We start from the raw sequence: 22,385 nt of genomic DNA, 5'->3' as shown, positions 1-22,385 counted from the left end.
ACATTTTAATCTATCTATCATGTATTGTTCTTCGCCGATCATACTAAATCATTTTGCTCTTTGTCTGTGACTACGTGTGAAAAAAATTTATATATAAATATGACTTGCCTTTTCCTCTGCCTCGAAAAAAAACCAGTGGGAATTTAGGGTGTGTTTATCTTGTATTTATTTCAGTTCAAAGAACACTACCTTCTCGGATATTTTTTGCAGTCATGTCACGTCTCGAGAGGCTTGTGGTACTCCTTGAAACGGGTTCCACACAATTCATACGAAATACAGCTGCCGACCAGCTCAGTGATTTGGCCAAACAACATCCAGAAGAGACGTTGAACTTATTATCGAGAGTTTATCCGTTCTTGAAAAGCAAAAAATGGGAAACGCGAGTGGCCGCATCGCGCGCGTTCGGAGGGATCGTCTCGCATGCGCCATTATGGGACCCGAACGCAGAGACAGAGGTGAAAACTGACGAAGATTACGAGGCCATTAAGAAAGAAGAGGAGGAACTAGATCTGCAGAAAATGGTCGAGGCAACGGAGAACTGCTTTTTGACATTTGAGGAATGGAATCTCTTGGAAATCCTACAAGCAAAACGAGTCTTGCTGGCGACATCCGGGGCAGAGTTCGTCAACAATGGCTCCGAGCCAGCTCCCAAAAAAGTCAAGACAGAATTTACAGCAAAATTAGGAATAGACGAAGTGAGTGAGGAGTCAACACCAAAGGAAGAACCACTTGATGCGCCCAAAAAAGAGGAGCTGGATACGATCGAGCAAGTTCCTGCTGCCAAGTCTCAGCAGTCCGCAAGAATGCGTGCAATGGCCAAGCGGAAAGCGAAGTTCGCAAAAACAGGCTCGTCGAAGAGCGCCCCTGTTGATCTTTCTCAAAGCAGTGTGAGTAGGAGGTTGGCAAAAGATGGCTCTGTCAAAGAGGAATCCGACGACAGTGCTGGATCGGCCACTCCAAACGTAAATATCACCTCGCAATCGAACGGCACGAAGCTTGTTGTAGAGCAGAAAGTGCCTGATATCTCACCAATCTTACAACTGCATGCAAAAGTTTCACATTTGGTCTGGCAATTCCAAGGTGTCTATGAGTTACTTATGAAAGATCTATTCAATGAAACGTGGGAGATTAGACACGGTGCAGCAATGGGCCTCAGAGAGCTAGTGAAATACCAAGCCTATGGTGCAGGTCGTATAAAGGGTCGCTCAAAAAAGGAAAACGATGACCTCAATAAGCGCACATTGGAGGACCTTTGTGTTCGACTCATTACTCTCTTCGCGATGGACAGGTTTGGAGATTATGTTTCTGATACAGTGGTTGCTCCGGTTAGAGAAAATGCAGCTCAAACTTTGGCAGCTCTACTACTGCATCTGCCTGAAGACATTGTTTTGAAGACCTTTGCCGCTCTCGTACAATTGATCAAACAGGATTTTGGACAATCAGATTATAAAATGACTTGCTGGGAAGCCAGACATGGAGGCATGCTTGGTCTACGATACTTTGTCAGCGTCAGAACAGATTTGTTGTTCAGTCATACGGAGCTGCTTGACGCCACGATAGATATGGTTTTGTTCTGTCTACATAGCAGCGGCGATGATGATGTTCAGAGTGTTGCTGCCTCCACGTTGATCCCTATCGCTAGCGACTTCGTCAAGCTCAAACTGGATATGGTGTTCAATGTTGTTAATGTGATCTGGCAAGGCTTGACTGACTTGAAAGATGATCTAAGTGCTTCTATTGGATCAGTGATGGATCTTTTAGCGAAACTTTGTTCGCATAGAGAAGTGTTGGATAAAATGAAGGAGTACGCCATTGAAAACGAGGATCTTAGCTTCAAGAATCTTATACCTCGTCTATTTCCCTTCCTTAGACACTCCATTACCAATGTCAGAAAATCTGTGCTCAAAACACTGCTTGCTTTCCTGGAAATAGAAGATGTCTCGGTCAAAAACTGGATAGACGGAAAAGCGTGTAGACTGATTTTCCAAAACTTGCTTGTCGAGCAAAATGCGGATGTGCTACAACTCTCTGAAAAAGTTTACCAGACAATGATCGATCAAATCTCTCAAGGCGCTCTTGGGTCAATTGACGACATATTCGCTGAACACATCACTCCCTTGATGACCCTTCTTATGACTCCTATAGGTGTGGCACGCTTCAATTACTCCATGAATCCAAATTGTATTCTTAGACCAAGCGGTCAAACCTTATCGTTCAATGACATTCCATTGACGGGTTTCAATATAGAGGAGATGAGACCAAAGCAGAAAAAGCGAAAGATGTCCGACGAACAGCAGCAAGCTTGGGGAAAGTTCAAACAAAATGATGCAGGCATTCCAGAGACAGAGTACGATAATGCTGTCAACATAGACGCGCCAATGATTAATGGTGATTTAACATTGGTTGGAATCGACATTGTTGTGAAAACAAGGCTGGCTGCAGCCTCAGCCCTTGGCCGCACCCTTGCTCGCTATAACTCCGTGGAAAATTTAGGGCCTGTTTTTGGCAAATTGGAGGCCTACTTCAAAGATCCGCATTCAACACCTCGCTTATTCGCATGCATAGTTTTGGAAGAATACTGTCAGAGTTGTATTGACCAAAAGAAGCCTATCGATGAATCAATAAAGTCAAGGTTCCTTCCAACGCTCAATGAAGCCTTAGCTAATCCGGAGAGTCTTCCATCCTTCAGAGAGTTTGTTCCTATATTAAAAGGGCTTAGAACCCAATGTCTCCAGCTTTTCCAGATTTTCAAGGAACAGGGTAGAGTTTCTTCGAGCAAAATCCCAACAATCCCGGTCCTGGTTCAGGGAGAGGAAGATGCAGGCCCTGATGCGTTTGGTATTGAGCTGGCGATGTCGATAGTCAATGAGGTTTACAACAAGCTGCTCAAGTCTCTGACCCCGGTCTACAAAATGTCTGCACTACAGTCGCTGGAGGACGCTAAACATCGTGTCACCATGGCCATTACAGAGGCTATAGCTTCAAAAACTAACCGTTCCACCGGAATACTTTCCTCTTACTCGTCGGCGGTTTTGAAGCTCTCTGGATTGCCGAAGAAGCTAACGCCATTAATTCGGTCATTAATGGAAAGTATTAAGTCTGAAGAGCTACTTCAATTACAAGCGAGAGCAGCCTCGACAGTTTCTACCCTAATTATGGAACTCAACAAGGTTGGCAAAACTGGAGCTGCAGACAAAATGGTGAAGAATCTCTGTGGATTCCTTTGTGTGGATACTTCAGAAGTTCCTGAATTCGTTCCTAACAAGCTATTCACAGATATAATCTTATCACTGAGAAAAGAAGAAGCAAAAACCGATCCAGCAGAGCTTGCTGCTGCCGAGAGAGAGATTTTCTTGGCTAAGATCAAGAGACGCGGTGCCAAGGTTGCTCTTGATGACTTGATCGAAAAGTATGGAACTGAAGTCTTTGACAAACTGCCAATTCTCAAAACTATCGTCTTCGAACCCTTGAATATACTTTCACGCACAGAGTTCAGCGATGCTGAAGGTCAACAGGCTGTCGACTCACTGGAGATTTTGCGTGTGCTACTAAGCAAGATGGATAGATCCCTGCAACTGACAGTTGTGGATAAGCTTCCTATAATTTTGGAAGGAATCAAATCCAAGTATTCAGTATTCCGATATTCTGCTGCCAAATGCTTTGCCACGATATGTGCCACCTTGCCGTCTACAGGATTCCAGTTCTTCGTGAAACATATTCTTCCGCTTTTGAACAATGCTCTTGATCTCAAAGACAGACAGGGGGCCATTGAATGTATCTACAGACTGTCGATTGTCATGGGGTCTGACATCTTGCCTTATGTGGTCTTCTTGCTTATTCCTGTGCTGGGCAGGATGAGTGACGCAAACCATGATGTGAGACTACTCAGCACCACAACTTTTGCATCAATTATTAAACTGATACCTTTGGAGGCAGGAATTCCTGATCCTCCAGATATGCCAGAGGAGCTGCTTGGTGGAAGAGACAAAGAGCGCGAATTTATACAGCAAATGATGGATCCTACAAAGACCAAACCTTTTGAGCTCCCTGTCTCCATCAGAGCAACGTTACGGAAGTACCAGCAAGAGGGCGTTAACTGGCTTGCATTTTTGAATAAGTACCATCTTCATGGTATTCTGTGTGATGATATGGGGCTCGGAAAGACTTTACAGACAATTTGCATAGTGGCCAGTGACCACCATCTTCGCGCAGAAGAGCATAAAAAAACACACTCCATGGAAACGCGTAAGCTTCCAAGCTTGATCATATGCCCTCCATCCCTCACAGGTCACTGGGAACAGGAATTTGAGCAATACGCTCCGTTTTTAAACGTTGTTGTCTACGCTGGTTCGCCTTCCTTGAGAGCCTCTATTCGGTCGCAGCTAGCCGGAGCAGATGTCGTGGTGACTTCTTATGATGTGGTTCGTAATGACGTTGAATTTGTCAGCTCCATCGACTACAATTACTGTGTCCTTGATGAGGGCCACATTATCAAGAACGCCAGCACGAAATTGACACAGTCGGTGAAGCGTATCCGTGCAGAGCATCGGTTGGTACTTTCGGGAACTCCAATTCAAAACAACGTCCTTGAGCTGTGGTCGTTGTTTGACTTCTTGATGCCAGGATTCCTCGGCACCGAGAAAATGTTCCAGGAGAGGTTTGCCAAGCCAATTGCTCTTTCTCGAACCAACAAGGGCCCCAAAGAGCAAGAGGCAGGCGCTCTGGCGTTGGAAGCTTTGCACAAACAGGTGCTACCATTTATGTTACGGCGCCTGAAGGAGGACGTTCTTTCTGACCTGCCTCCGAAAATCATCCAAGACTATTATTGCGAGCTATCCAGCTTGCAAAAACAACTGTACAAAGATTTCATCAAGAAGCAAAAGACGAACGTCGAAAAAGATCTTCATGCGTCCGACGAGAGCCAGAGTAAGCAACACATTTTCCAGGCTCTGCAATATATGCGAAAACTTTGTAATCATGCTGCCCTAGTTTTGACTCCGAAACACCCACAATACAACGATGTCATGAAGTATCTCAAGACGTACGATATGGATATCAGGGATATTGAGCACTCACCAAAGCTGATGTCGCTGAAGAATCTGCTTCTTGAGTGTGGTATTGGCACCGACGACGGCCAAAAGGGTCTCATTCCCGCGGAAAACGTCATTTCCCAGCACCGAGCACTCATCTTCTGCCAAATGAAGGATATGTTGGACATGGTTGAAAACGATCTCTTAAAGAAACACATGCCCGGCGTCACTTACCTTCGACTAGACGGGTCTACGGAGCCTCGAAAGCGGCAGGATGTCGTTCGCAAGTTCAACAACGATCCCTCGATCGATGTTCTTCTCCTAACCACCAAGGTTGGAGGTCTGGGTCTCAACTTGACCGGAGCAGATACCGTGATTTTTGTTGAGCATGACTGGAATCCGATGAACGATCTGCAAGCCATGGATCGTGCGCACAGACTGGGACAAAAGAAGGTGGTGAACGTGTATCGGTTGATCACCAAGGACACTCTGGAAGAAACAATCATGGGACTCCAAAAGTTCAAAATGAATATTGCTTCTACGATTATCAACCAGCAAAACTCTGGGCTCGCGTCAATGGACACGAACCAACTGCTAGACCTGTTTGATTCGGATCCCGACGCGGACACGGAGATGAAGCAACGGGAGAAGGAGAAATCCGAACCCGTGTCTAATAAGCTCGACTCTCTGGACGTTCCGAACGAAGTTGGTTTGTCAGGAAAGGCCGGCAGCGCCGTTAACGAGCTTGCCGAACTCTGGGACGAAAAGCAGTACGAAGAAGAGTACAACTTGGACTCATTTATTAAGACCCTGAAATAGTGTAAATTAGAAACATGTGAAATAACAAGGAATCCCGGTGGCTTGGTGTTGAGGCTATTGTACTATTGTTCCTGGGTTTTTTTATTATTCTACTACATAGAATCTCCGAGCGCCACCTGATGTGCATATTTCCTATTGAAGAACAATTAACATACAATAATGGCACAATACATACCAAAGTTGCCTAAGCAGGATTTGGCTAAAATGTATCGCTGGCGGTGGAAATAGTATTTTTAAGTTGGGATGAACATTGAAAAAAAAAATAACAATTGTAATTATATTTTTTCCGACATGGACCAGCAACTAATTGCACAACAAATGAATGGCAATCCTGTCTCGCTGGGCCCTCAAGAGGTTTCGTCGTTGGAAGCCCGTTTCGCGCAAGAAAATGCAGAGACTTGGATCGCAATCGGCACCTGCGCAGATACCATCGGCAACGTCGAGAAAGCCGTCGAGGCCTTCTCCACTGCATTGCGGTACACGCCAAATAACCCCAAGGCTTTGACGCAGCTGGCCAACGTTTACAGAACCAGGGACGCTTTTGCAGAGGCCGCAGATCTGTACCGCAGAGCCTTGTCTCTCGACCAGAACAACGGTGAAACCTGGGGTCTTCTCGGACACTGTTACCTGATGCTGGACGACCTGCAATCTGCCTACACCGCCTATCAGCAGGCGCTTCTCAATCTGCAGAACCTGAGCGTTCCAAAGCTATGGCACGGAATTGGTATTCTGTACGACAGATACGGCTCTTTGGAGTATGCAGAGGAGGCGTTTGTCCGAGTTTTAGAAATGGACCCCCAGTTCGACAAGGCCAACGAGATTTACTTCCGGCTTGGAATCATCTACAAACTTCAGGGCAAGCTGTCCAAAGCCCTAGAGTGCTTTAATTATATACTGTCCATGCCTCCGGCTCCTCTGACCCAGACGGATGTTTGGTTCCAGATAGGGTCTGTTCTAGAGCAGAACAGAGACTACAACGGTGCCAAGGAGGCGTACGAGCGCGTGTTGCAAAGCAACCCTAATCACTCTAAAGTTTTGCAGCAATTGGGATGTCTGTACTCGCAGCAGGAGGCTCCATTCCACGACTTCGACGTGGCTCAGCAGCTGCTGAGACAGTCGATTGAACTCAACAACGCAGATGCCCACTCCTGGTACTACCTTGGCCGTGTTTACATGTCCAAGCAGGACTATCCGAACGCTTACGAGGCCTTCCAACATGCCGTCAACATCGACTCGAGAAACCCAACGTTCTGGTGCTCTATCGGTGTTCTGTACTACAAGATCAGTCAGTACAAAGACGCGCTGGATGCCTACACCAGGGCCATCCGTCTCAATCCGTATCTGTCCGAAGTCTGGTACGATCTTGGCACGTTGTATGAGACGTGCAACAACCAGATCGGGGATGCTCTCGACGCATACCACCGTGCTGCGTCTCTCGATCCAAGCAACCCCCACATCCAAGAAAGACTCATGCAGCTCACCAAGTACCAGAAAGAGGGCGGTGCGCCACCTCCGCCTCCCCAAAGCCACCACCAATTGACCATGCCTACGCAACAACAGGTCCTCCAGCAACAACAGCAACAGCAACAACAGGAACAGCAGCAGGCTGCAGGCCCTCCACCGGCGCAGCTCAAAGTTGGCCAGCACTCAGGCATCGCGAACGCGAAGGCAGCCGGGAGAGAAACCACACCCGAACCAGAAAAGAGTAACGGTGTCAAGCGAGAAGCATTGGAGCCACCAGAGGAGCCGCACAAGAAACAGAAAAAGCTGGAGTCCGCCGAGCCTGTTGACGCTACCGAGTCGCCCGCTTCGGCCACTCCGAGAGATCTCTCAGAGCCTGCTCAGCCCGCCCAACATGCTCCACCCGCTCAATCTGCCGAGTCCGTCGAGCACGCAAAGGCAGAGGAGCCTACGATCGAACTGAAGCCCATGGAAAAGGAAGAGGTGGACGAGCTGAAGGAGTCGTCAGAAGAAGTTAAGGAGCAGGAGGTGCAGCGGGCTGTCTCAAGCGAAGCTCCTGTGCGGAAGATTGAGGAGGAAGACGACTACGACGACGAAGACGAAAAAGACGAGAACGACGAGAACGACGAGCACGAGGAAAAGGCGGAGGAGAGGGCCAGCAAGCCTGCCGATGCGGAGCAGAGTAGTGAGGAGCCAAAGGAGGCTAGAGACGAAACACACCTGCCGCAGCCGGTTATGGAAAACATCAAGCCTGAGACTCCGGCCGACGCAACAGAGTAACTGAAATAGTGTTATCATTATCTATAGGCGATTATGTCATTCTATAACTGAGTCCAAAAACTCTTTGATTTTGGCAAGGGTCTGCGCTTTCACGTCGTCGGGCACCATGCTGAGTGCCTGTGGCTGTAGTTTATCCACGAGTTCCACAAATCGTAGATCTTGGGACTCGGGCATTTTTGCTATCGTTTCGGACGCGAGCTCCGCAAACTTCTCAGTCCAGCCAGAGTTTGCGAGTTGGATTTTCAGAAAGTTGTAAATGTCCTGGTATTTGCCCGACGCTATGAGCTCCTGTTCCAAGCGCGCCTTTATATCTTGGCTTGACATATATTTAAGTAAGTGGTGAAAATATTTTGGTGTGTGGTGTATGTTTAGAAGATTCAGTACCCTACTTTTACGGAGGATGAGCAACTCTTCGAATTTGAACGCCGCCAAGGTCACGAATGTCCGGCCAATGGCCAACGAGGACGCTAAGTGGCTTCAGCTCAGCAGGATCGATTATCTGTCTCCTGATGGCAAGGCTCGCCAGTGGGAGATGGCTTCTCGCAGAACCCGCCCCAAGGGCACCTCTGTGGACGGTGTCGGTATCATTGCTATCATTGAGAAAGACTCAGGGCCCGAGGTCGTCTTGCAGAAGCAGTTCCGTCCGCCTGTCGAGGGCGTGTGCATTGAGATGCCTGCCGGACTGGTCGACCCTAACGAGTCTTTACAAGAATGTGCTATGAGAGAGCTTAAAGAGGAGACCGGTTATGTTGGCAAGGTGCTGACTACTGGGCCGCTCGTTTTCAACGATCCGGGCTTTTGCAACACCAACACAGTGATTGTGACCGCGAGTATCGACATGGCAGACCCACGCAACCAGAATCCGCAACCCGAGCTGGAGGAGAACGAGTTCATCGAGATCTTCACTCTTCCATTGGCTACCTTTTACGAGAGTCTGGAGGAATTGGGCAAGCAGGGGTACAAGCTCGATGCTCGTCTACAGAACATCGCAATGGGACTGAAGCTTGCGAAACTGTATGGAAGCAAGTAAGGATGGGTAAAACTAAAGTTGCTCGAAAGTTAGTAACGGTGGAAAGCAACGGAATTCGGCTATATTATGACTCGGCAAGTAGACCTGCCAGAATGCAAGGCTGACTCTTCGGGGGCTCATGAATTCTGCAACATGAGAAATGCCTTTAGGGCCGTCGATCAATATGCCTAAACTACAGGAACACAATTTTTACTCAGTAAATAATTTTGCGATAATAATGGGCAGGCCAAGAGTAAGTATATCTCAGACGCCGCTAACTAGTTAGCTTATTCTGCTTGTGCGACACGGAGAGTCACAGGGAAATAAGGACAAGTCGGTGAACAGATACATAGCCAACCACAAAGTGCCCTTGACCGAAAAGGGACACGAGCAGGCAGCCATGGCGGGGAAACAACTGAAAGAGTTTCTGAACCCGGATGACTCGATATGCTTCTACACCTCGCCATACTTGCGAGCTCGTCAGACACTTGAGGAAATTGTGGAGGCGATTTCAGATACAAATATTCCATATAAAACCTACGAGGAACCGAGGATGCGGGAACAGGATTTTGGCAATTTCCAGGGTACCGGAGAGGAGATGGAGCAGATCTGGATCGAAAGGGCTCAGTACGGACATTTCTTTTACCGCATACCGTACGGGGAGAGTGCGGCAGACGTCTACGACCGGTGTGCTTCTTTCAACGAGACGCTCTTTCGACAATTCAGCAAAGAAAGTTTCCCTTCTGTGTTGGTCCTCGTGACCCATGGGATATGGGCACGCGTCTTTCTGACGAAATGGTTCAGATGGAGCGTAGAGAAGTTCGAAGATCTGCAAAACGTGCCCAACTGTCGCTGGATAGTGATGGAAAAAGATCAGACCACGCAGCGTTACGTCCTCCGCACGCATTTGAGTACATGGTCAGAGCTTGAACAGACAAAAAGAGAGGAACAAGTCAAGAGAGATGCCGGGAGAGAGTTTACGTTCAACAGCTCAGTGCCTCTCACGGACGACGAGGTAAGACAGGTGGCCGACGCGGAGGCGCGAGCGAAGAACGAGCAGGTGCAGAAATCGCTGAAAATGAAGGACTTGTTCGATAAGTTGAAACGCGACTGTCAGGACGCGGACGACGACCACGAAGATCAAAGCTGCAAGAATAAAGTGTGATACGAAAAATTAAATAGCAAATTCTGACGGTCTAGGCTACGACCCGCTCTTTAGCCGATAGCGGGGCGCCAACATCATCGCTGTATAAATACCACAGCAGGCACTACTTTAAAGTCTTGAACCGAAAACTTTGCAATACGCGGAGCTAGTTGTCCCGATCGGCCAGCCGCAACAGCCGCAACACCTGATTAAGTTTAGAAAACCCTTGCCCCAGAAAATTAAGTATCGGAGTGGTTCAGCACGCAGCTCTAGAAAACGTGATATAAAAACTGAGAGGATTTCCCAGCTGCTGTCAATTAAAAGTTAAACACATATTTTCAAAATGGTACGTTCCGCATTAAATCTGGTCCATGCGATCTCTGGCCATTTGAGACCTGCTGACCGCTCCCGATATTCAGAAACTAACTCTTCACCACAGGCTAGACAATTCTTTGTTGGTGGCAACTTTAAAATGAACGGTTCAAAGGAATCGATTCAGTCGATCGTCCAGAACCTCAATTCTGCCTCCCTTCCTTCCAATGTCCAGGTCGTGATTGCTCCTCCGGCACCGTACCTTTTCTGGGCCTCTGAGCACAACAAACAACCTACCGTGGAGGTGGCGGCCCAGAACTGTTACGACAAGGCTTCGGGTGCCTACACCGGAGAGGTTTCTGCTGTGGCTCTCAAGGATTTGGGCATCCCATGGGTGATTTTGGGTCACTCGGAAAGAAGAATCATCTTCAAGGAGTCTGACGAGTTGATTGCTTCCAAAACTAAATTTGCTTTGGACTCTGGTCTCAAGGTGATTTTGTGTATTGGAGAGACTCTTGAGGAGAAGAAAGCTGGCAAAACTGTGGATGTGTGTAAGAGACAGCTGCAAGCCGTGCTTGATGTCGTGTCCGACTGGACCAACATTGTGATCGCCTACGAGCCAGTTTGGGCCATCGGAACGGGTCTGGCCGCTACTGCTGACGATGCACAGGAAATCCACAAGGACATCAGAAAGTTCCTGAGTACCGCGATTGGCTCCCAGGCCGAGTCTGTTAGAATCTTGTACGGAGGTTCTGTGAGTGGCAAGAACGCCAAGGACTTCAGAGGCAAGGAGGATGTCGATGGCTTCTTGGTTGGAGGTGCTTCTTTGAAGCCAGAATTTGTTGACATCATCAAATCCAGAGAGTAAATATATCTTATTTTTCGTCGTCTTCTTCGAATAACTCGAGTAAACCAACGTCTACCATAAGCTGTTTGGAGAGCTCGATCGCTTTATCCTCGCATTTTTTGATCGAGCCGCTTATAGCTGAGCATTTGATGATCACATCTTGTCCGCGCAGCTGACGAATAAAAGTGAGAGCAGCAACAATGAACCGCACATTTTCCCTGTGTACTCGCATTATTCCCGTGCTTGTGCGATTTGAGAAGTACTTTATTGATAGCGAAACGGCCATTGAGAGACCGTAGTCTCCAAAATTATTCTGAAGAGCCGTTTTTATTTCCTGAACGAGCAGCTTGGGCGTGATTTTGGCGTCGCAGGGGCGGTGGAGGGCAAGTATCGCATCTTTGCGACTTCTGTAGAAAAGCTCTGCAGGTTCTGGATGGAGGATCTCGAATAAGATATACCGGGACTTTAGACGAACCATGACTCAGAAAAGAAAAAACCGTCGCGCCGACAGGCTTAAAGCATATCAAAAGATTTTTATTTCAGCATCGACGGCAAAGTTTATCTTGTCTTTTGTTTCATCCAAAGTGTATGAACATTTGCTCTTTCCAGCGTCATACACTGAAATCTAGAGCAACACAGCAAATACGCAAGATGTCGCAACAATGGACAGCCACTAAGGTCAGAAATACGTTTCTAGACTACTTCAAAGATAGAGGTCACACCTTTGTTCCCTCTTCGTCTGTGATTCCGCATGATGATCCTACTCTATTATTCGCAAATGCTGGTATGAATCAATATAAGCCTATCTTTCTGGGTACTGTGGATCCTTCTTCCTCCTTTGCCACTCTGAAGAGGGCCGTGAATTCGCAGAAGTGTATCAGAGCTGGTGGAAAACACAACGACCTTGAAGATGTCGGAAGAGACTCCTACCACCACACGTTCTTCGAAATGTTGGGAAACTGGTCGTTTGGCGACTACTTCAAGAAGGAAGCCATTGAATACTCATGGGATCTCCTCACCAAGGTGTACGGTCTTGAGGAAGACAGACTTTACGTGACATATTTTGAGGGCGATGCAGCCAATGGTTTGGACCCAGATTTGGAAGCCAAGCAGTATTGGAAGGATGTCGGTGTTGCAGATGACCACATTCTCCCGGGAAATGCCAAGGACAATTTCTGGGAAATGGGCGACCAAGGTCCTTGCGGACCATGTTCTGAGATCCACTACGATCGCATTGGTGGTAGAAACGCCGCATTGCTTGTCAATCAGGACGATCCGGACGTTTTGGAGATTTGGAACAATGTGTTCATTCAGTTTAACAGAGAGCCAGATGGATCATTGAAGCCCTTGCCAGCCAAGCACGTTGATACCGGTATGGGATTTGAGAGGCTTGTTTCCGTTTTGCAGAATGTGAGATCGAATTATGACACTGACGTGTTCCAGCCTCTCTTCTCCAAGATCCAAGAGATCACCGGCGTCAGACCATACTCTGGAAAGTTTGGTAAGGATGACCTCGACGGTATTGATACCGCTTACAGAGTCCTGGCAGACCACGTGCGTACCTTAACTTTCGCTCTCGCTGATGGAGGTGTTCCGAACAACGAAGGAAGAGGTTACGTTCTTAGAAGAATCCTAAGAAGAGGTGCGAGATACGTGAGAAAATATATGAACTACCCTATTGGCAAGTTTTTCTCTCAATTAGCACCAACGTTAATTGAACAGGTCAAGGATATCTTCCCGGAAGTGGCCACCAATACGGATACCATTTTCGAAATTCTTGATGAGGAAGAAGCCTCTTTTGCACGTACTCTTGACCGTGGGGAGAAATTGTTTGAACAGTATGCCATCATTGCTTCCAAGACACCTGAACAGACACTGGCTGGAAGGGACGTTTGGAGATTATATGATACCTATGGTTTCCCTGTTGATTTGACGAGACTGATGGCGGAAGAGGCCGGATTGAATATTGATGAGGAAGGATTTGAGAAAGCTAGACTGGCTTCTTTAGAAGCTTCCAAGGCTGGTGGAAGCAAGTCTGGTAAGACCTTGCTGAAGCTTGATGTCCATATTCTTGGTGCGTTGGACAGCAATAAGGATATTCCTGTGACCGACGACAGCTACAAATATGGAAACCAGGACATCAAGACCAAGATTGTTGGTATTTACAACGGAAAGGAGCTTCTCGGTTCTACCGAGGGTACAGAATCTGGTCAACAGCTTGGTGTCTTGCTGGAAAAGACGCCATTCTATGCCGAACAGGGAGGTCAGGAATATGACACCGGTAAGATTGTCATTGATGGTGTTGCTGAGTTTGAGGTCGAAAATGTGCAGACTTACGCTGGATACGTTCTTCACACCGGTCATGTTGTTGAGGGGAAATTTTCCGTCGGCGACCAAGTGATTGCAGGATACGACGAACTCAGAAGATGGCCAATCAGAAACAACCACACGGGTACTCACATTTTAAATTTGGCTCTGAGAGAGATTCTGGGTGACGGTGTCGACCAAAAGGGTTCTCTCGTTGCTGCGGAGAAGCTGCGTTTTGACTTCTCCAATAAGGCAGCAGTTACACTAGAACAATTGGAAAAGATTGAGACCATCTGTAACAAGATCATCAAAGACAGCATGCCTGTTTATTCAAAACCAGTGTCTTTGGATGTCGCCAAGAAGATTTACGGTCTCAGAGCAGTGTTCGGAGAGACTTATCCAGACCCTGTTAGAGTTGTCTCTATTGGTATTCCGGTGGAGGAGCTATTGGCAAAGCCAGATAACAAGGAGTGGTATGACTATTCCGTTGAGTTCTGCGGTGGAACCCACGTTGCCAAGACCTCGGACATCAAGGAGTTTGTGATTGTTGAGGAAAGTGGAATTGCTAAAGGTATCAGACGTATCGTCGCTGTGACTGGCACTGAAGCCCACGAGGTTCAGCGTATCGCCAAGGAGTTTGATGAGAAGCTGGATGCCATTGAGCAAATGCCGTTTGGCGAGGCTAAGGAGAAGAAACTCAAGGAGACCAGCACCAAGCTTGGCCAGCTTTCTATAAGCGTTTTGCAGAAGGCTCAGCTGAAGGACAAGTTTGCCAAGATAGACAAGGCCGTGAAAGACGAGGTGAAGGCCAGACAGAAGGCAGACACAAAGAGAACTCTCGACGCTGTGAAAAAATTCTTTTCAGAGCACGAGGACGCTCCGTTCCTTGTGAAACACATTGACATTTCTGCAAATGCAAAGATAATTACAGAGACTATCAACATGATCAAGAAGGAGAACAAGGAAAAGTCGTTGTTCTTGATTACTGGCCAGAAGGACGATGCTCGTGTTGCTCAGGGAGTGTACATCAGCGATGAGCACCTGGGTAAAGTGCAGGCAAGTGAGGTTGCAAATGTTGCGGCCTCTTACATTGGTGGAAAAGCCGGAGGCAAGGGTAACGTTTGCCAAGGTATGGGAACCGAGGCTGCCCAAATTGACAAGGCCATCTCTGCTGTCGAGAAACTCCTTGAATCTAAATTGATTATGTAAGACTGAATTAATTCTTCATGTTTTTAATATATCTGGTGCTTCTGTGCGCGGTGGTCTCTGCCCAGGGACTTGATGTTTCGCCGTACCAGATGGACATTCCCGGACAGTTCACACCGGACAGCCTACTTGAGAGTAGCGTGGAGCGAAGTCTACCGACACAGGAATTCTATGGACTGCACTCCGTTTCTTCATCAATTGGCTTTAATCAGTCGCAGACCTACGCTTTTGCGTTGGATGCGAAGGTTGACACTAGCAACGTTACACTAAAAATATCCATCGGCTCTAGGCCACCGTCTTGGCAGAACAGTCGCGAGGGGCTGGTGCTCTATTATGACTTTGACTATGATCTGACTGATATCGAGAATACCACGAGGGTCGAGTTCAACAAGTCTGAGGCTGTTCTCACGCTGAACGAGACCCAGGTCAATACGCAGTCGCTGCTGTTTGTGCGGCTGATGTCTAGTGGCTGCGCCCAGTGCAAGGATAATGAGGTTTGGACCTACACGATGGAAATATCTACCGGATCGATCTACTTCAACTACACTGGAGAAAACCTTATTTCTGTGGTCGATGTGGACAACGAGAGCGTTTTATTGAGTGGCGCTGATTTGTGGTCCAATCCACATACCGAGTTTGTGCTCTCCTTGTACAGCGATGCAAATTTCACCAGCGAGGTGTTGACACGGCTGATCAGTAACAGCACGGTCGTGGGGGACCGCAATCTCATTCAAATCACGGGACTACAGAGCAACAGCACCTATTTCGCAACTTTCGCAGAACAGCTCCTTGGAAGTGACGTGACTCTTATTCACCAACGCTTTAACTTCACTTTGCGCGACTCGCAAGCGTGCAAGATCATACACAACCTGGAATTCTGTACGGATGTGGCATACGCAGTTCCTGCATCTGCCGCACTGGTTAACGGAACTCAGACGGTGGAGGAGCTTGCAGCCTTATATGACAACTATTCCGCGTCTCTGTACGTGAACTTCGACTATGCCCTGCAACAAATACCCTGCGACGCTGAACTAGACTCAAGGTACTCACCTATTGTGACCTGCGACGATTGCAGGCACTCATATCGGCAGTGGTTGTGTGCAGTGACCATTCCGAGATGTTCTACGCTAGATGCGCCGTTGTACAAGCCGTACAACAAATCAGAAGGAAGAACGGAGTTTATCGCCCAGACCATCCAGCCTCCTCTGAACTACTACGAGGTGCTTCCTTGTCTTAATATCTGCCAAGCGATTGTTCGAGATTGTCCGCCTGATTTTGGATTCAGATGCCCTTCAACAACAGCGTTGAGCAAAAAGAGCTATGGGGACGATAATTACCTTGATGACGGCGACGCCTACCTTGCATGCAACTCTTTCACGTTCCAATACACCAGTGCAGCCTCCAGACTTATTCAAGTCCCTTGGTTTCTATTAATACTGTGTCTAGTCGTCTTGGTCTGACCTAATCTTCCGTTTTGGCACGTTTGGACTCTTGTTCGTGCCCTTGGGTATTTTCATCCATGCCTGAGGCCGCAAGTTCTTCCTTCACATTTACAGAGGCCCCCTCTCTGAACACTTTCACTAGCACGGGCCCCCAAATTTTTGCATCTTGCTCAAAATCCTCTATATCGAAGACGTTTTTCTCCAAGTCCCATTCAGCTTGATTCCGGCGAATAAGCTTCACCATGTATGCCGATGAGCCAAGAGCACGTCCCATGTCACTGATCAAAGACCGTATATATGTTCCCGAGGAAACCTTAGATGTAAAATGGAGCAGTGGTGCTTTGAATCCATCGGGAAGCTCCTTCACAATTCTCAGCGGCTCGCATTCGCGACTCAATGATTCATCCTGGTCACATAGTTCCATGTACTCTTTTGAGAAGGACACCTTATGGTCGTTCAGCGTTGGATTTCCGCTGAGCTTGTCAACGAGTGCCGTTCCATCTTCATCCACCTCGCTCTTGAGAAACTCATACGGGTGATCTGTGCTGAGACAGTCATCCTTGAAATCAAGCTCAAACACCTGAACTTCTCTTGGCTCGATCTTGCGGGGAAGAGGTAAACCTCGTCTAGCATATTCATAGAGTGGCATTCCTTCCATCTTTAGTGCACTAAAAATTGGCGGAGTCTGCTGCAAATGACCAACAAACATCTTCTTCAACATTTCGACTTTCTCCCTTGTGATGTGGTCTACTCCGCTAATTGTCAACAATTGTCCTTCGGAGTCTCCAGTCGTTGTCGACCCGCCAAAGAGTGCTTCCGCTTCATAAACTTTGACAGAGCCATTCAAATAGCCTCCCAGCTTCTTGGTACCGGATCCAACACCAACAATCAATACTCCGGACGCTAGAGGGTCCAAAGTGCCACCGTGGCCCATTTTCACTTTAAGTTGGCGAAGCTTCTTCTTATAACCCTTAGGTTGAGTTCTATAGAGCTCTTTCTTGATTTCATCAAGGGCGGGCTTGAAAACTTCAGACTCATTGAATATCTTGTTCACACGCGTAAGGAAGTTGCTGGAGGTGACTCCTGAAGGTTTATTTATTGCGAAGATCCCGTCCATAAGGGCTCGACGATACATAGACTTTTCAGTACAAAATATTTTTTATTTATTTTTTCCTCTTATTTACTTGTTCACTACCATAGTTATGTCAATTCAGCTGCTGAGCGCCGATTTGGCTGCATTGGTGGCAGAAACCAAACGGAAGAACACTGACATTCGCCACGCGGCTGATAAGTCGCTTGACACTCTCAAATCTGGACAGGGAAAAGACGAAAGAGCGTTTTTGAAATCACTCTCCCAAAATCCAGACTTCATTAACCCTTTCCTTCTTGCCTGCCAATCCAAAAATGCAAAACTCACGGCAATCGCGCTTCAATGTTTCGGCAGACTAATCCCAACACATAGCTTACCTGCAACGAAGGTGGATTTGATAATCGACGCTTTATTGGAATCCACTCATTCCGCGATAGATATACAGCTCAAGATCCTGCAATTGCTGCCCTCCTTCTTCCAAGCGTATTCGATGTTCATCAGTGACGAATCGCTTTCGAAGTTGCTGTTAGTATGTTCGTCGTTGCAAAGTACTAATCGGATGGGTGCCGTTGTCAATACCGCGCAAGCCACGTTTCTACAATTAGTAAATTTAGTGTTTGAGAAGGTTCACGATGAAGATCAGAAGGGAAGGTCGGAAGCTTTATATGACGTCCCAATAAGTCCTCAAGAAACGAAGAAAATTGGTGCTTGTGCGTACGATGCACAACGCATCGTCAACGACCTTTGCACTCTAATCGAGCACCACAAACCGGCATTCCTAAAAACAAACTATATTACCGAGGATTTCGGCTTCGAGTTACTAGAAAGCATAGTCAAGAACAATCGGCAAACGTTTTTGGAGCATGAGGAACTTGCTCATTTACTAAGACTCCGAGTGGCCCCAATATTGCTGCGTTTCCTGTCGTCAAGCAAAGACTTTACCGTAATGGTCCGCGTGTCGCGCTTGATCTCGCTTTTAATTCAAGAACAATTTGAAGTCCTCAAAATCGAGTCCGAAGTCACCCTTTCGCTTTTAAATCACACACTAACGAAAGAATCTGCCACGCCTGCTTGGAAGCGCATTTTGTCTCTCGAAATATACCGTGCTATATTCAAGAATTTCGAGCTAGTAGGCAAAATATTCTCCGAGTACGATAACAACCAAGAAGAAGAGCGAAAAAAGGTGTTTGCTGATTTATTCAAAGCTTGTCTTGAGATTGTAAACGACTACAAACAGATGCTTAACACCAGTGATCTGATTCAGGCTCCTCCTAGCTCTACCATGAAATCTGACCCTGTCCACCAGGCCAATTCTTCCAAATTGAAGAAATCAACGTCCAGCTCAGCGCCTGCCACTATTCGTCAGGCAGAAGAGGAAAAAGTTGGTCTATCTGTCGCCAAATCTGCGATCAAGTTTTCTTACATTGAGTCACTGGATAAAGCCGACCCTCCACATGTACCAGAAACCTACTCTTGCTATTTGGTTTGTCAGATAATCACAAGCTTTTGCGAAGGTATTTGCAAAGCTACTCTTGATTTGGCATCCGATGGAAAGAATGTTTCCTTTTTGAATGAGACAACATTTTCCGACAAATCGAGTCAACAGCAATATTCCAGCTTGAGTGCCATGATACTTTCCAACTCAAAGGACTTGTTAGAGTTGCACAAGATTTTCATGTATTCGACGATAGATTCTGATCTTTTCTCCAAGATTGTCCGATCCTTGCAAAAACTGTGCCATGCGTCAGGTATCTTGTCGTTGAAAGAAACAAGGAACGAAATCCTCAAATTCTTCGCGATCTCCACTCTCAAGTTAACGGGCAGAGAAGGACGCCAAAACAAATTTCTGTCATTCGGTGAATCTATAGTTGGAACTATCAGTTCCACTATTGGAAACGCCGTTTCAAATATGGCAAATGCCTCTTCTGAGACAGAATCCATGCAGTTGTACAGCCGAAACATAAACTCACGTCAGATTATGTGTTTGCGGGTTCTTCTGAGTTTGGCAACATCTTTGGGTGCGGTTCTCGATGACAATTGGGACATCATCTTCATTACCCTTCAGTGGGTCAGTTACTATATTGACGGGCCCTCAGACGTCAATATAAAGGAAATCCCGCCAATGCCCACTTTACTTACCGATCAAGACCTTGCCCATGTGGAGTCCTCACTGAAAAAGCTCCGAGAAAGCTTAAATTCCCAATCGAAAGAAGTTTTTTATTCGATACTCAGATCTTTGATGCGTTTGTCATCTATGGTTCTAAGCTCATCGCTGTCAAATGAAGATCGAAAGGGTACCAAACCGGTGGATGAAGGAGAACTTGAGCCCTCTATTCTAAACAAAAGTTTTTTTATCAGCAAGCTCACCGAAGTTTGCGAAATAGATCCCATCAAGTTTCTTGTCGAATCAAATCAGAACTGGCAATGTATCAATGAGTTCAGCATTTCAACAGCAAAAGACAGATCATTAGAAGACTCTCTTCGCATACTGGTTGCTCAAAATTTCAATACCATTGTTAAAAATGTCGCCGTTGCAGGGTTTAATTCCGACTCAGAAGCTATCAGAAATGAGACCGAAAATAAAATCCTCAATGCATTGAATGACTTCGTCGACAGTTTTGCCAACTTACCAATTTCTAAAGAAATCTTAGTGACGAACTGTGAGGTGGAAGTTCAGTTGCTCACTTTGAATACTTTGAAAGACATGGTTGAACAATATGGAATGCTAATATCACACCACTGGAACCTAGTGACTCAGATGCTCAACAGTCCGTTCGAAATAATAGGGCACATGGATGATGCTATGTTAAAAGAGAAAGCAGTGGGCGATATAATCACATCCGTTCTTCGCTCGACATTCGAGACTTTGAAGGTTATTTTGGATACAGTGTTGCAAAGCATTGCCGCAAACCAGATAAAAGTTATTATTGATTGTCTTTACAACTTTGTGACTCAGAAATTTGACCTCAACATTTCCTTCAATTCCATTAGTTATTTCTGGCTTATCAGTGATCATTTAAAAGAGAAAATGGAATCCGATGAGGTCAATTTTTCGGCCGTTGAGATCATTATTGATTCCCAAGAAACGCTGCGAAAGTTCATCGATTTTGACTCTCTCGCGCAAGCTCCTGATGTCGATAAATACAAAGGGCTGTGGCTCTACCTCATCTTGCAGTTGTCCAAATCTATCTCAGATCCTCGAACGCAAGTCAGAAATGGTTCAATCCAGACTTTCTTCAACGTCATCGACTCGTACGGGCCACTTTCTCCTTCCTGGAAATTGATATATGATATTACATTGAGCCCGGTCATCATGTCAATTGAACCAAAGGAAGAATTGCCCGCTGAATGGATAGAAAGTTTCACACTAATTGTGAATGGCTTAAGCAAACTTTTCAGCCAATACTTTGATTACAGGAGTGAGTCAAGTATATCATTTTGGAGAGGATTGTTCAGTTTTTTCTCCAAAATGATCAATGTTGACTCGAACTGGACTGAACTCAATCTACAAGTATTCAAGGCCTTCTCTCACATAGTGACAAGTTTTGAATCTCAGCCGCCAGAAGAGCTAGTAGAAATTTTGTACGAGTTCTGGGCTGGTTTCCAGATTTCTTACAACTTGTCAGATGATTCGCTCTATCAGACCTCGTTATCGGCATTCATCGCGTCATTTTCTGATCTATTCAAAGTTCTCAAACCGGTGCTTACTCTAGCAAAGTTTGAGCATATTCTGGCATTGCTCAACTCTTGTATCAGATACCCGATTTTGACGGGAACACAGAAAGACAATCACAAATGCACAGAACTCCAAAAACAGGTCATAGATACACTTGCTGGGATATCATTTGACGATGACAAGTATGAATCGCTGCTTATCCAGCAACTAAACCTAATAGTCATTCTTCCTTTTTCAACAAGGGATCTGATTCAGAAAAAACTAGCAGCAAGGGTTTCTAAAATACCCACATTCATAGCCGCCAGCCACGAAGCATTGCAGCTTTTGAAACAGCATTTGGAGCGCATTCCGGATCTGACACCATTTTTGAACGACCGTTGCATCATTAAAACTTACAAAGCGCTCTTAGAACCATCAAAATCAAAAGATCCAGAGTTTCAGTGCAACGGCAACTTCTTGTGGATGGAAAGCATGAACATCCTTGTCAATTTGAGCACACAAGTCTCTCTCTTGCTGACACACTCGGACAAAGTGAAAAAGGAAGTTAAAGCACAATTGAGCCAGTTACTAATTCAAACATTCAAAACATCCTTCAGCTACTCATCTTCTGAAGATGAGGAATCTGAGTCTTTTGATTTGCAGAGTTATCAACAAATGAAGAGCTGTTTGGTCCCACTTTATACTGAAAGTCCTTTATCCTCAAAGCTTGAAGTTGAGGAATTCGTTGTCACGGTGTGGACTTCATCTTTTCTTTACGCCCTGGATTACATTGAGAATTCAATACTGGAAACCTCAAAGTCGCCATTAGAGGTCGCTCAAAAATTGTGCAATTATGATTTAAATCTTGGTTATGGTTCCACTGAGGAGCTTTCCACGTTACCTAGACTTAGATTTGCCAAGACTTGTTTGCAAGACTTGATTGAGTTCTCGATTCCTCGAGAGAACAATTCACTGTTCGAAAAATGTCTACCATACTTCGTTTCTCGATGTGCTTTTGCTCTTCGCAAACTCCTAAGCGACGAAAGGCTTCTTTACAAGCAACCAGTTCCAAGAATTCAGCAAACGGAAATAAATATTGTCCTTAATGGTCTTATGACCATTACCAATGTATTGGACACTTCCCCTGATTCGAATCGAGTCTATGATAAGTTGATGGTTCTTTTTCCTCTTCTTGTTCAGGCTATAGCCGTGAAAACAGATACGAACCAGCTTATGCAAAAGCTTACTCTGAAACTTGGCAGGAATCACTAATTTCACTCTAT

General features: G+C 46.2%; 10 protein-coding genes across 10 annotated transcripts; 7 read left to right on the top strand and 3 right to left on the bottom strand.

Annotated features, from left to right (window-relative positions):
• Positions 1 to 212: 212 nt before the first annotated feature.
• KL911_004388 (uncharacterized protein) lies at positions 213 to 5,849 on the top strand (the record flags this gene model as incomplete). Its single annotated transcript, XM_043199673.1, has 1 exon — positions 213 to 5,849. One exon carries the CDS (start codon positions 213 to 215, stop codon positions 5,847 to 5,849), a length of 5,637 nt encoding a protein of 1,878 aa, XP_043052880.1.
• Positions 5,850 to 6,140: 291 nt separating this feature from the next.
• KL911_004387 (uncharacterized protein) lies at positions 6,141 to 8,090 on the top strand (the record flags this gene model as incomplete). Its single annotated transcript, XM_043199672.1, has 1 exon — positions 6,141 to 8,090. The coding sequence occupies one exon, from the start codon at positions 6,141 to 6,143 to the stop codon at positions 8,088 to 8,090; it is 1,950 nt and encodes a 649-aa protein (XP_043052879.1).
• Positions 8,091 to 8,126: 36 nt separating this feature from the next.
• KL911_004386 (uncharacterized protein) lies at positions 8,127 to 8,414 on the bottom strand (the record flags this gene model as incomplete). Its single annotated transcript, XM_043199671.1, has 1 exon — positions 8,127 to 8,414. The coding sequence occupies one exon, from the start codon at positions 8,412 to 8,414 to the stop codon at positions 8,127 to 8,129; it is 288 nt and encodes a 95-aa protein (XP_043052878.1).
• A 76-nt stretch (positions 8,415 to 8,490) lies between these two features.
• On the top strand, positions 8,491 to 10,264 carry KL911_004385 (uncharacterized protein; the record flags this gene model as incomplete). The annotated part of the gene is made up of 2 exons (XM_043199670.1): positions 8,491 to 9,104; positions 9,445 to 10,264. 2 exons carry the CDS (start codon positions 8,491 to 8,493, stop codon positions 10,262 to 10,264), a joined length of 1,434 nt encoding a protein of 477 aa, XP_043052877.1.
• Positions 10,265 to 10,586: 322 nt separating this feature from the next.
• KL911_004384 (uncharacterized protein) lies at positions 10,587 to 11,423 on the top strand (the record flags this gene model as incomplete). The annotated part of the gene is made up of 1 exon (XM_043199669.1): positions 10,587 to 11,423. One exon carries the CDS (start codon positions 10,587 to 10,589, stop codon positions 11,421 to 11,423), a length of 837 nt encoding a protein of 278 aa, XP_043052876.1.
• Positions 11,424 to 11,430: 7 nt separating this feature from the next.
• Positions 11,431 to 11,880, bottom strand: KL911_004383 (uncharacterized protein; the record flags this gene model as incomplete). The annotated part of the gene is made up of 1 exon (XM_043199668.1): positions 11,431 to 11,880. The coding sequence occupies one exon, from the start codon at positions 11,878 to 11,880 to the stop codon at positions 11,431 to 11,433; it is 450 nt and encodes a 149-aa protein (XP_043052875.1).
• Positions 11,881 to 11,990: 110 nt separating this feature from the next.
• KL911_004382 (uncharacterized protein) lies at positions 11,991 to 14,918 on the top strand (the record flags this gene model as incomplete). Its single annotated transcript, XM_043199667.1, has 1 exon — positions 11,991 to 14,918. One exon carries the CDS (start codon positions 11,991 to 11,993, stop codon positions 14,916 to 14,918), a length of 2,928 nt encoding a protein of 975 aa, XP_043052874.1.
• Positions 14,919 to 15,007: 89 nt separating this feature from the next.
• On the top strand, positions 15,008 to 16,375 carry KL911_004381 (uncharacterized protein; the record flags this gene model as incomplete). The annotated part of the gene is made up of 1 exon (XM_043199666.1): positions 15,008 to 16,375. One exon carries the CDS (start codon positions 15,008 to 15,010, stop codon positions 16,373 to 16,375), a length of 1,368 nt encoding a protein of 455 aa, XP_043052873.1.
• A 1-nt stretch (position 16,376) lies between these two features.
• Positions 16,377 to 17,492, bottom strand: KL911_004380 (uncharacterized protein; the record flags this gene model as incomplete). The annotated part of the gene is made up of 1 exon (XM_043199665.1): positions 16,377 to 17,492. The coding sequence occupies one exon, from the start codon at positions 17,490 to 17,492 to the stop codon at positions 16,377 to 16,379; it is 1,116 nt and encodes a 371-aa protein (XP_043052872.1).
• Positions 17,493 to 17,559: 67 nt separating this feature from the next.
• Positions 17,560 to 22,374, top strand: KL911_004379 (uncharacterized protein; the record flags this gene model as incomplete). The annotated part of the gene is made up of 1 exon (XM_043199663.1): positions 17,560 to 22,374. One exon carries the CDS (start codon positions 17,560 to 17,562, stop codon positions 22,372 to 22,374), a length of 4,815 nt encoding a protein of 1,604 aa, XP_043052871.1.
• Between the last annotated feature and the right edge of the window lie 11 nt (positions 22,375 to 22,385).

This window comes from Ogataea haglerorum (assembly GCF_019207285.1).
Source record: "Ogataea haglerorum isolate 81-453-3 chromosome Unknown 81-453-3_NODE_13_length_241470_cov_96.230587, whole genome shotgun sequence".
Lineage (NCBI taxonomy): Eukaryota > Fungi > Ascomycota > Pichiomycetes > Pichiales > Pichiaceae > Ogataea > Ogataea haglerorum.
This window is presented reverse-complemented; position numbering and strand designations above follow the sequence as displayed.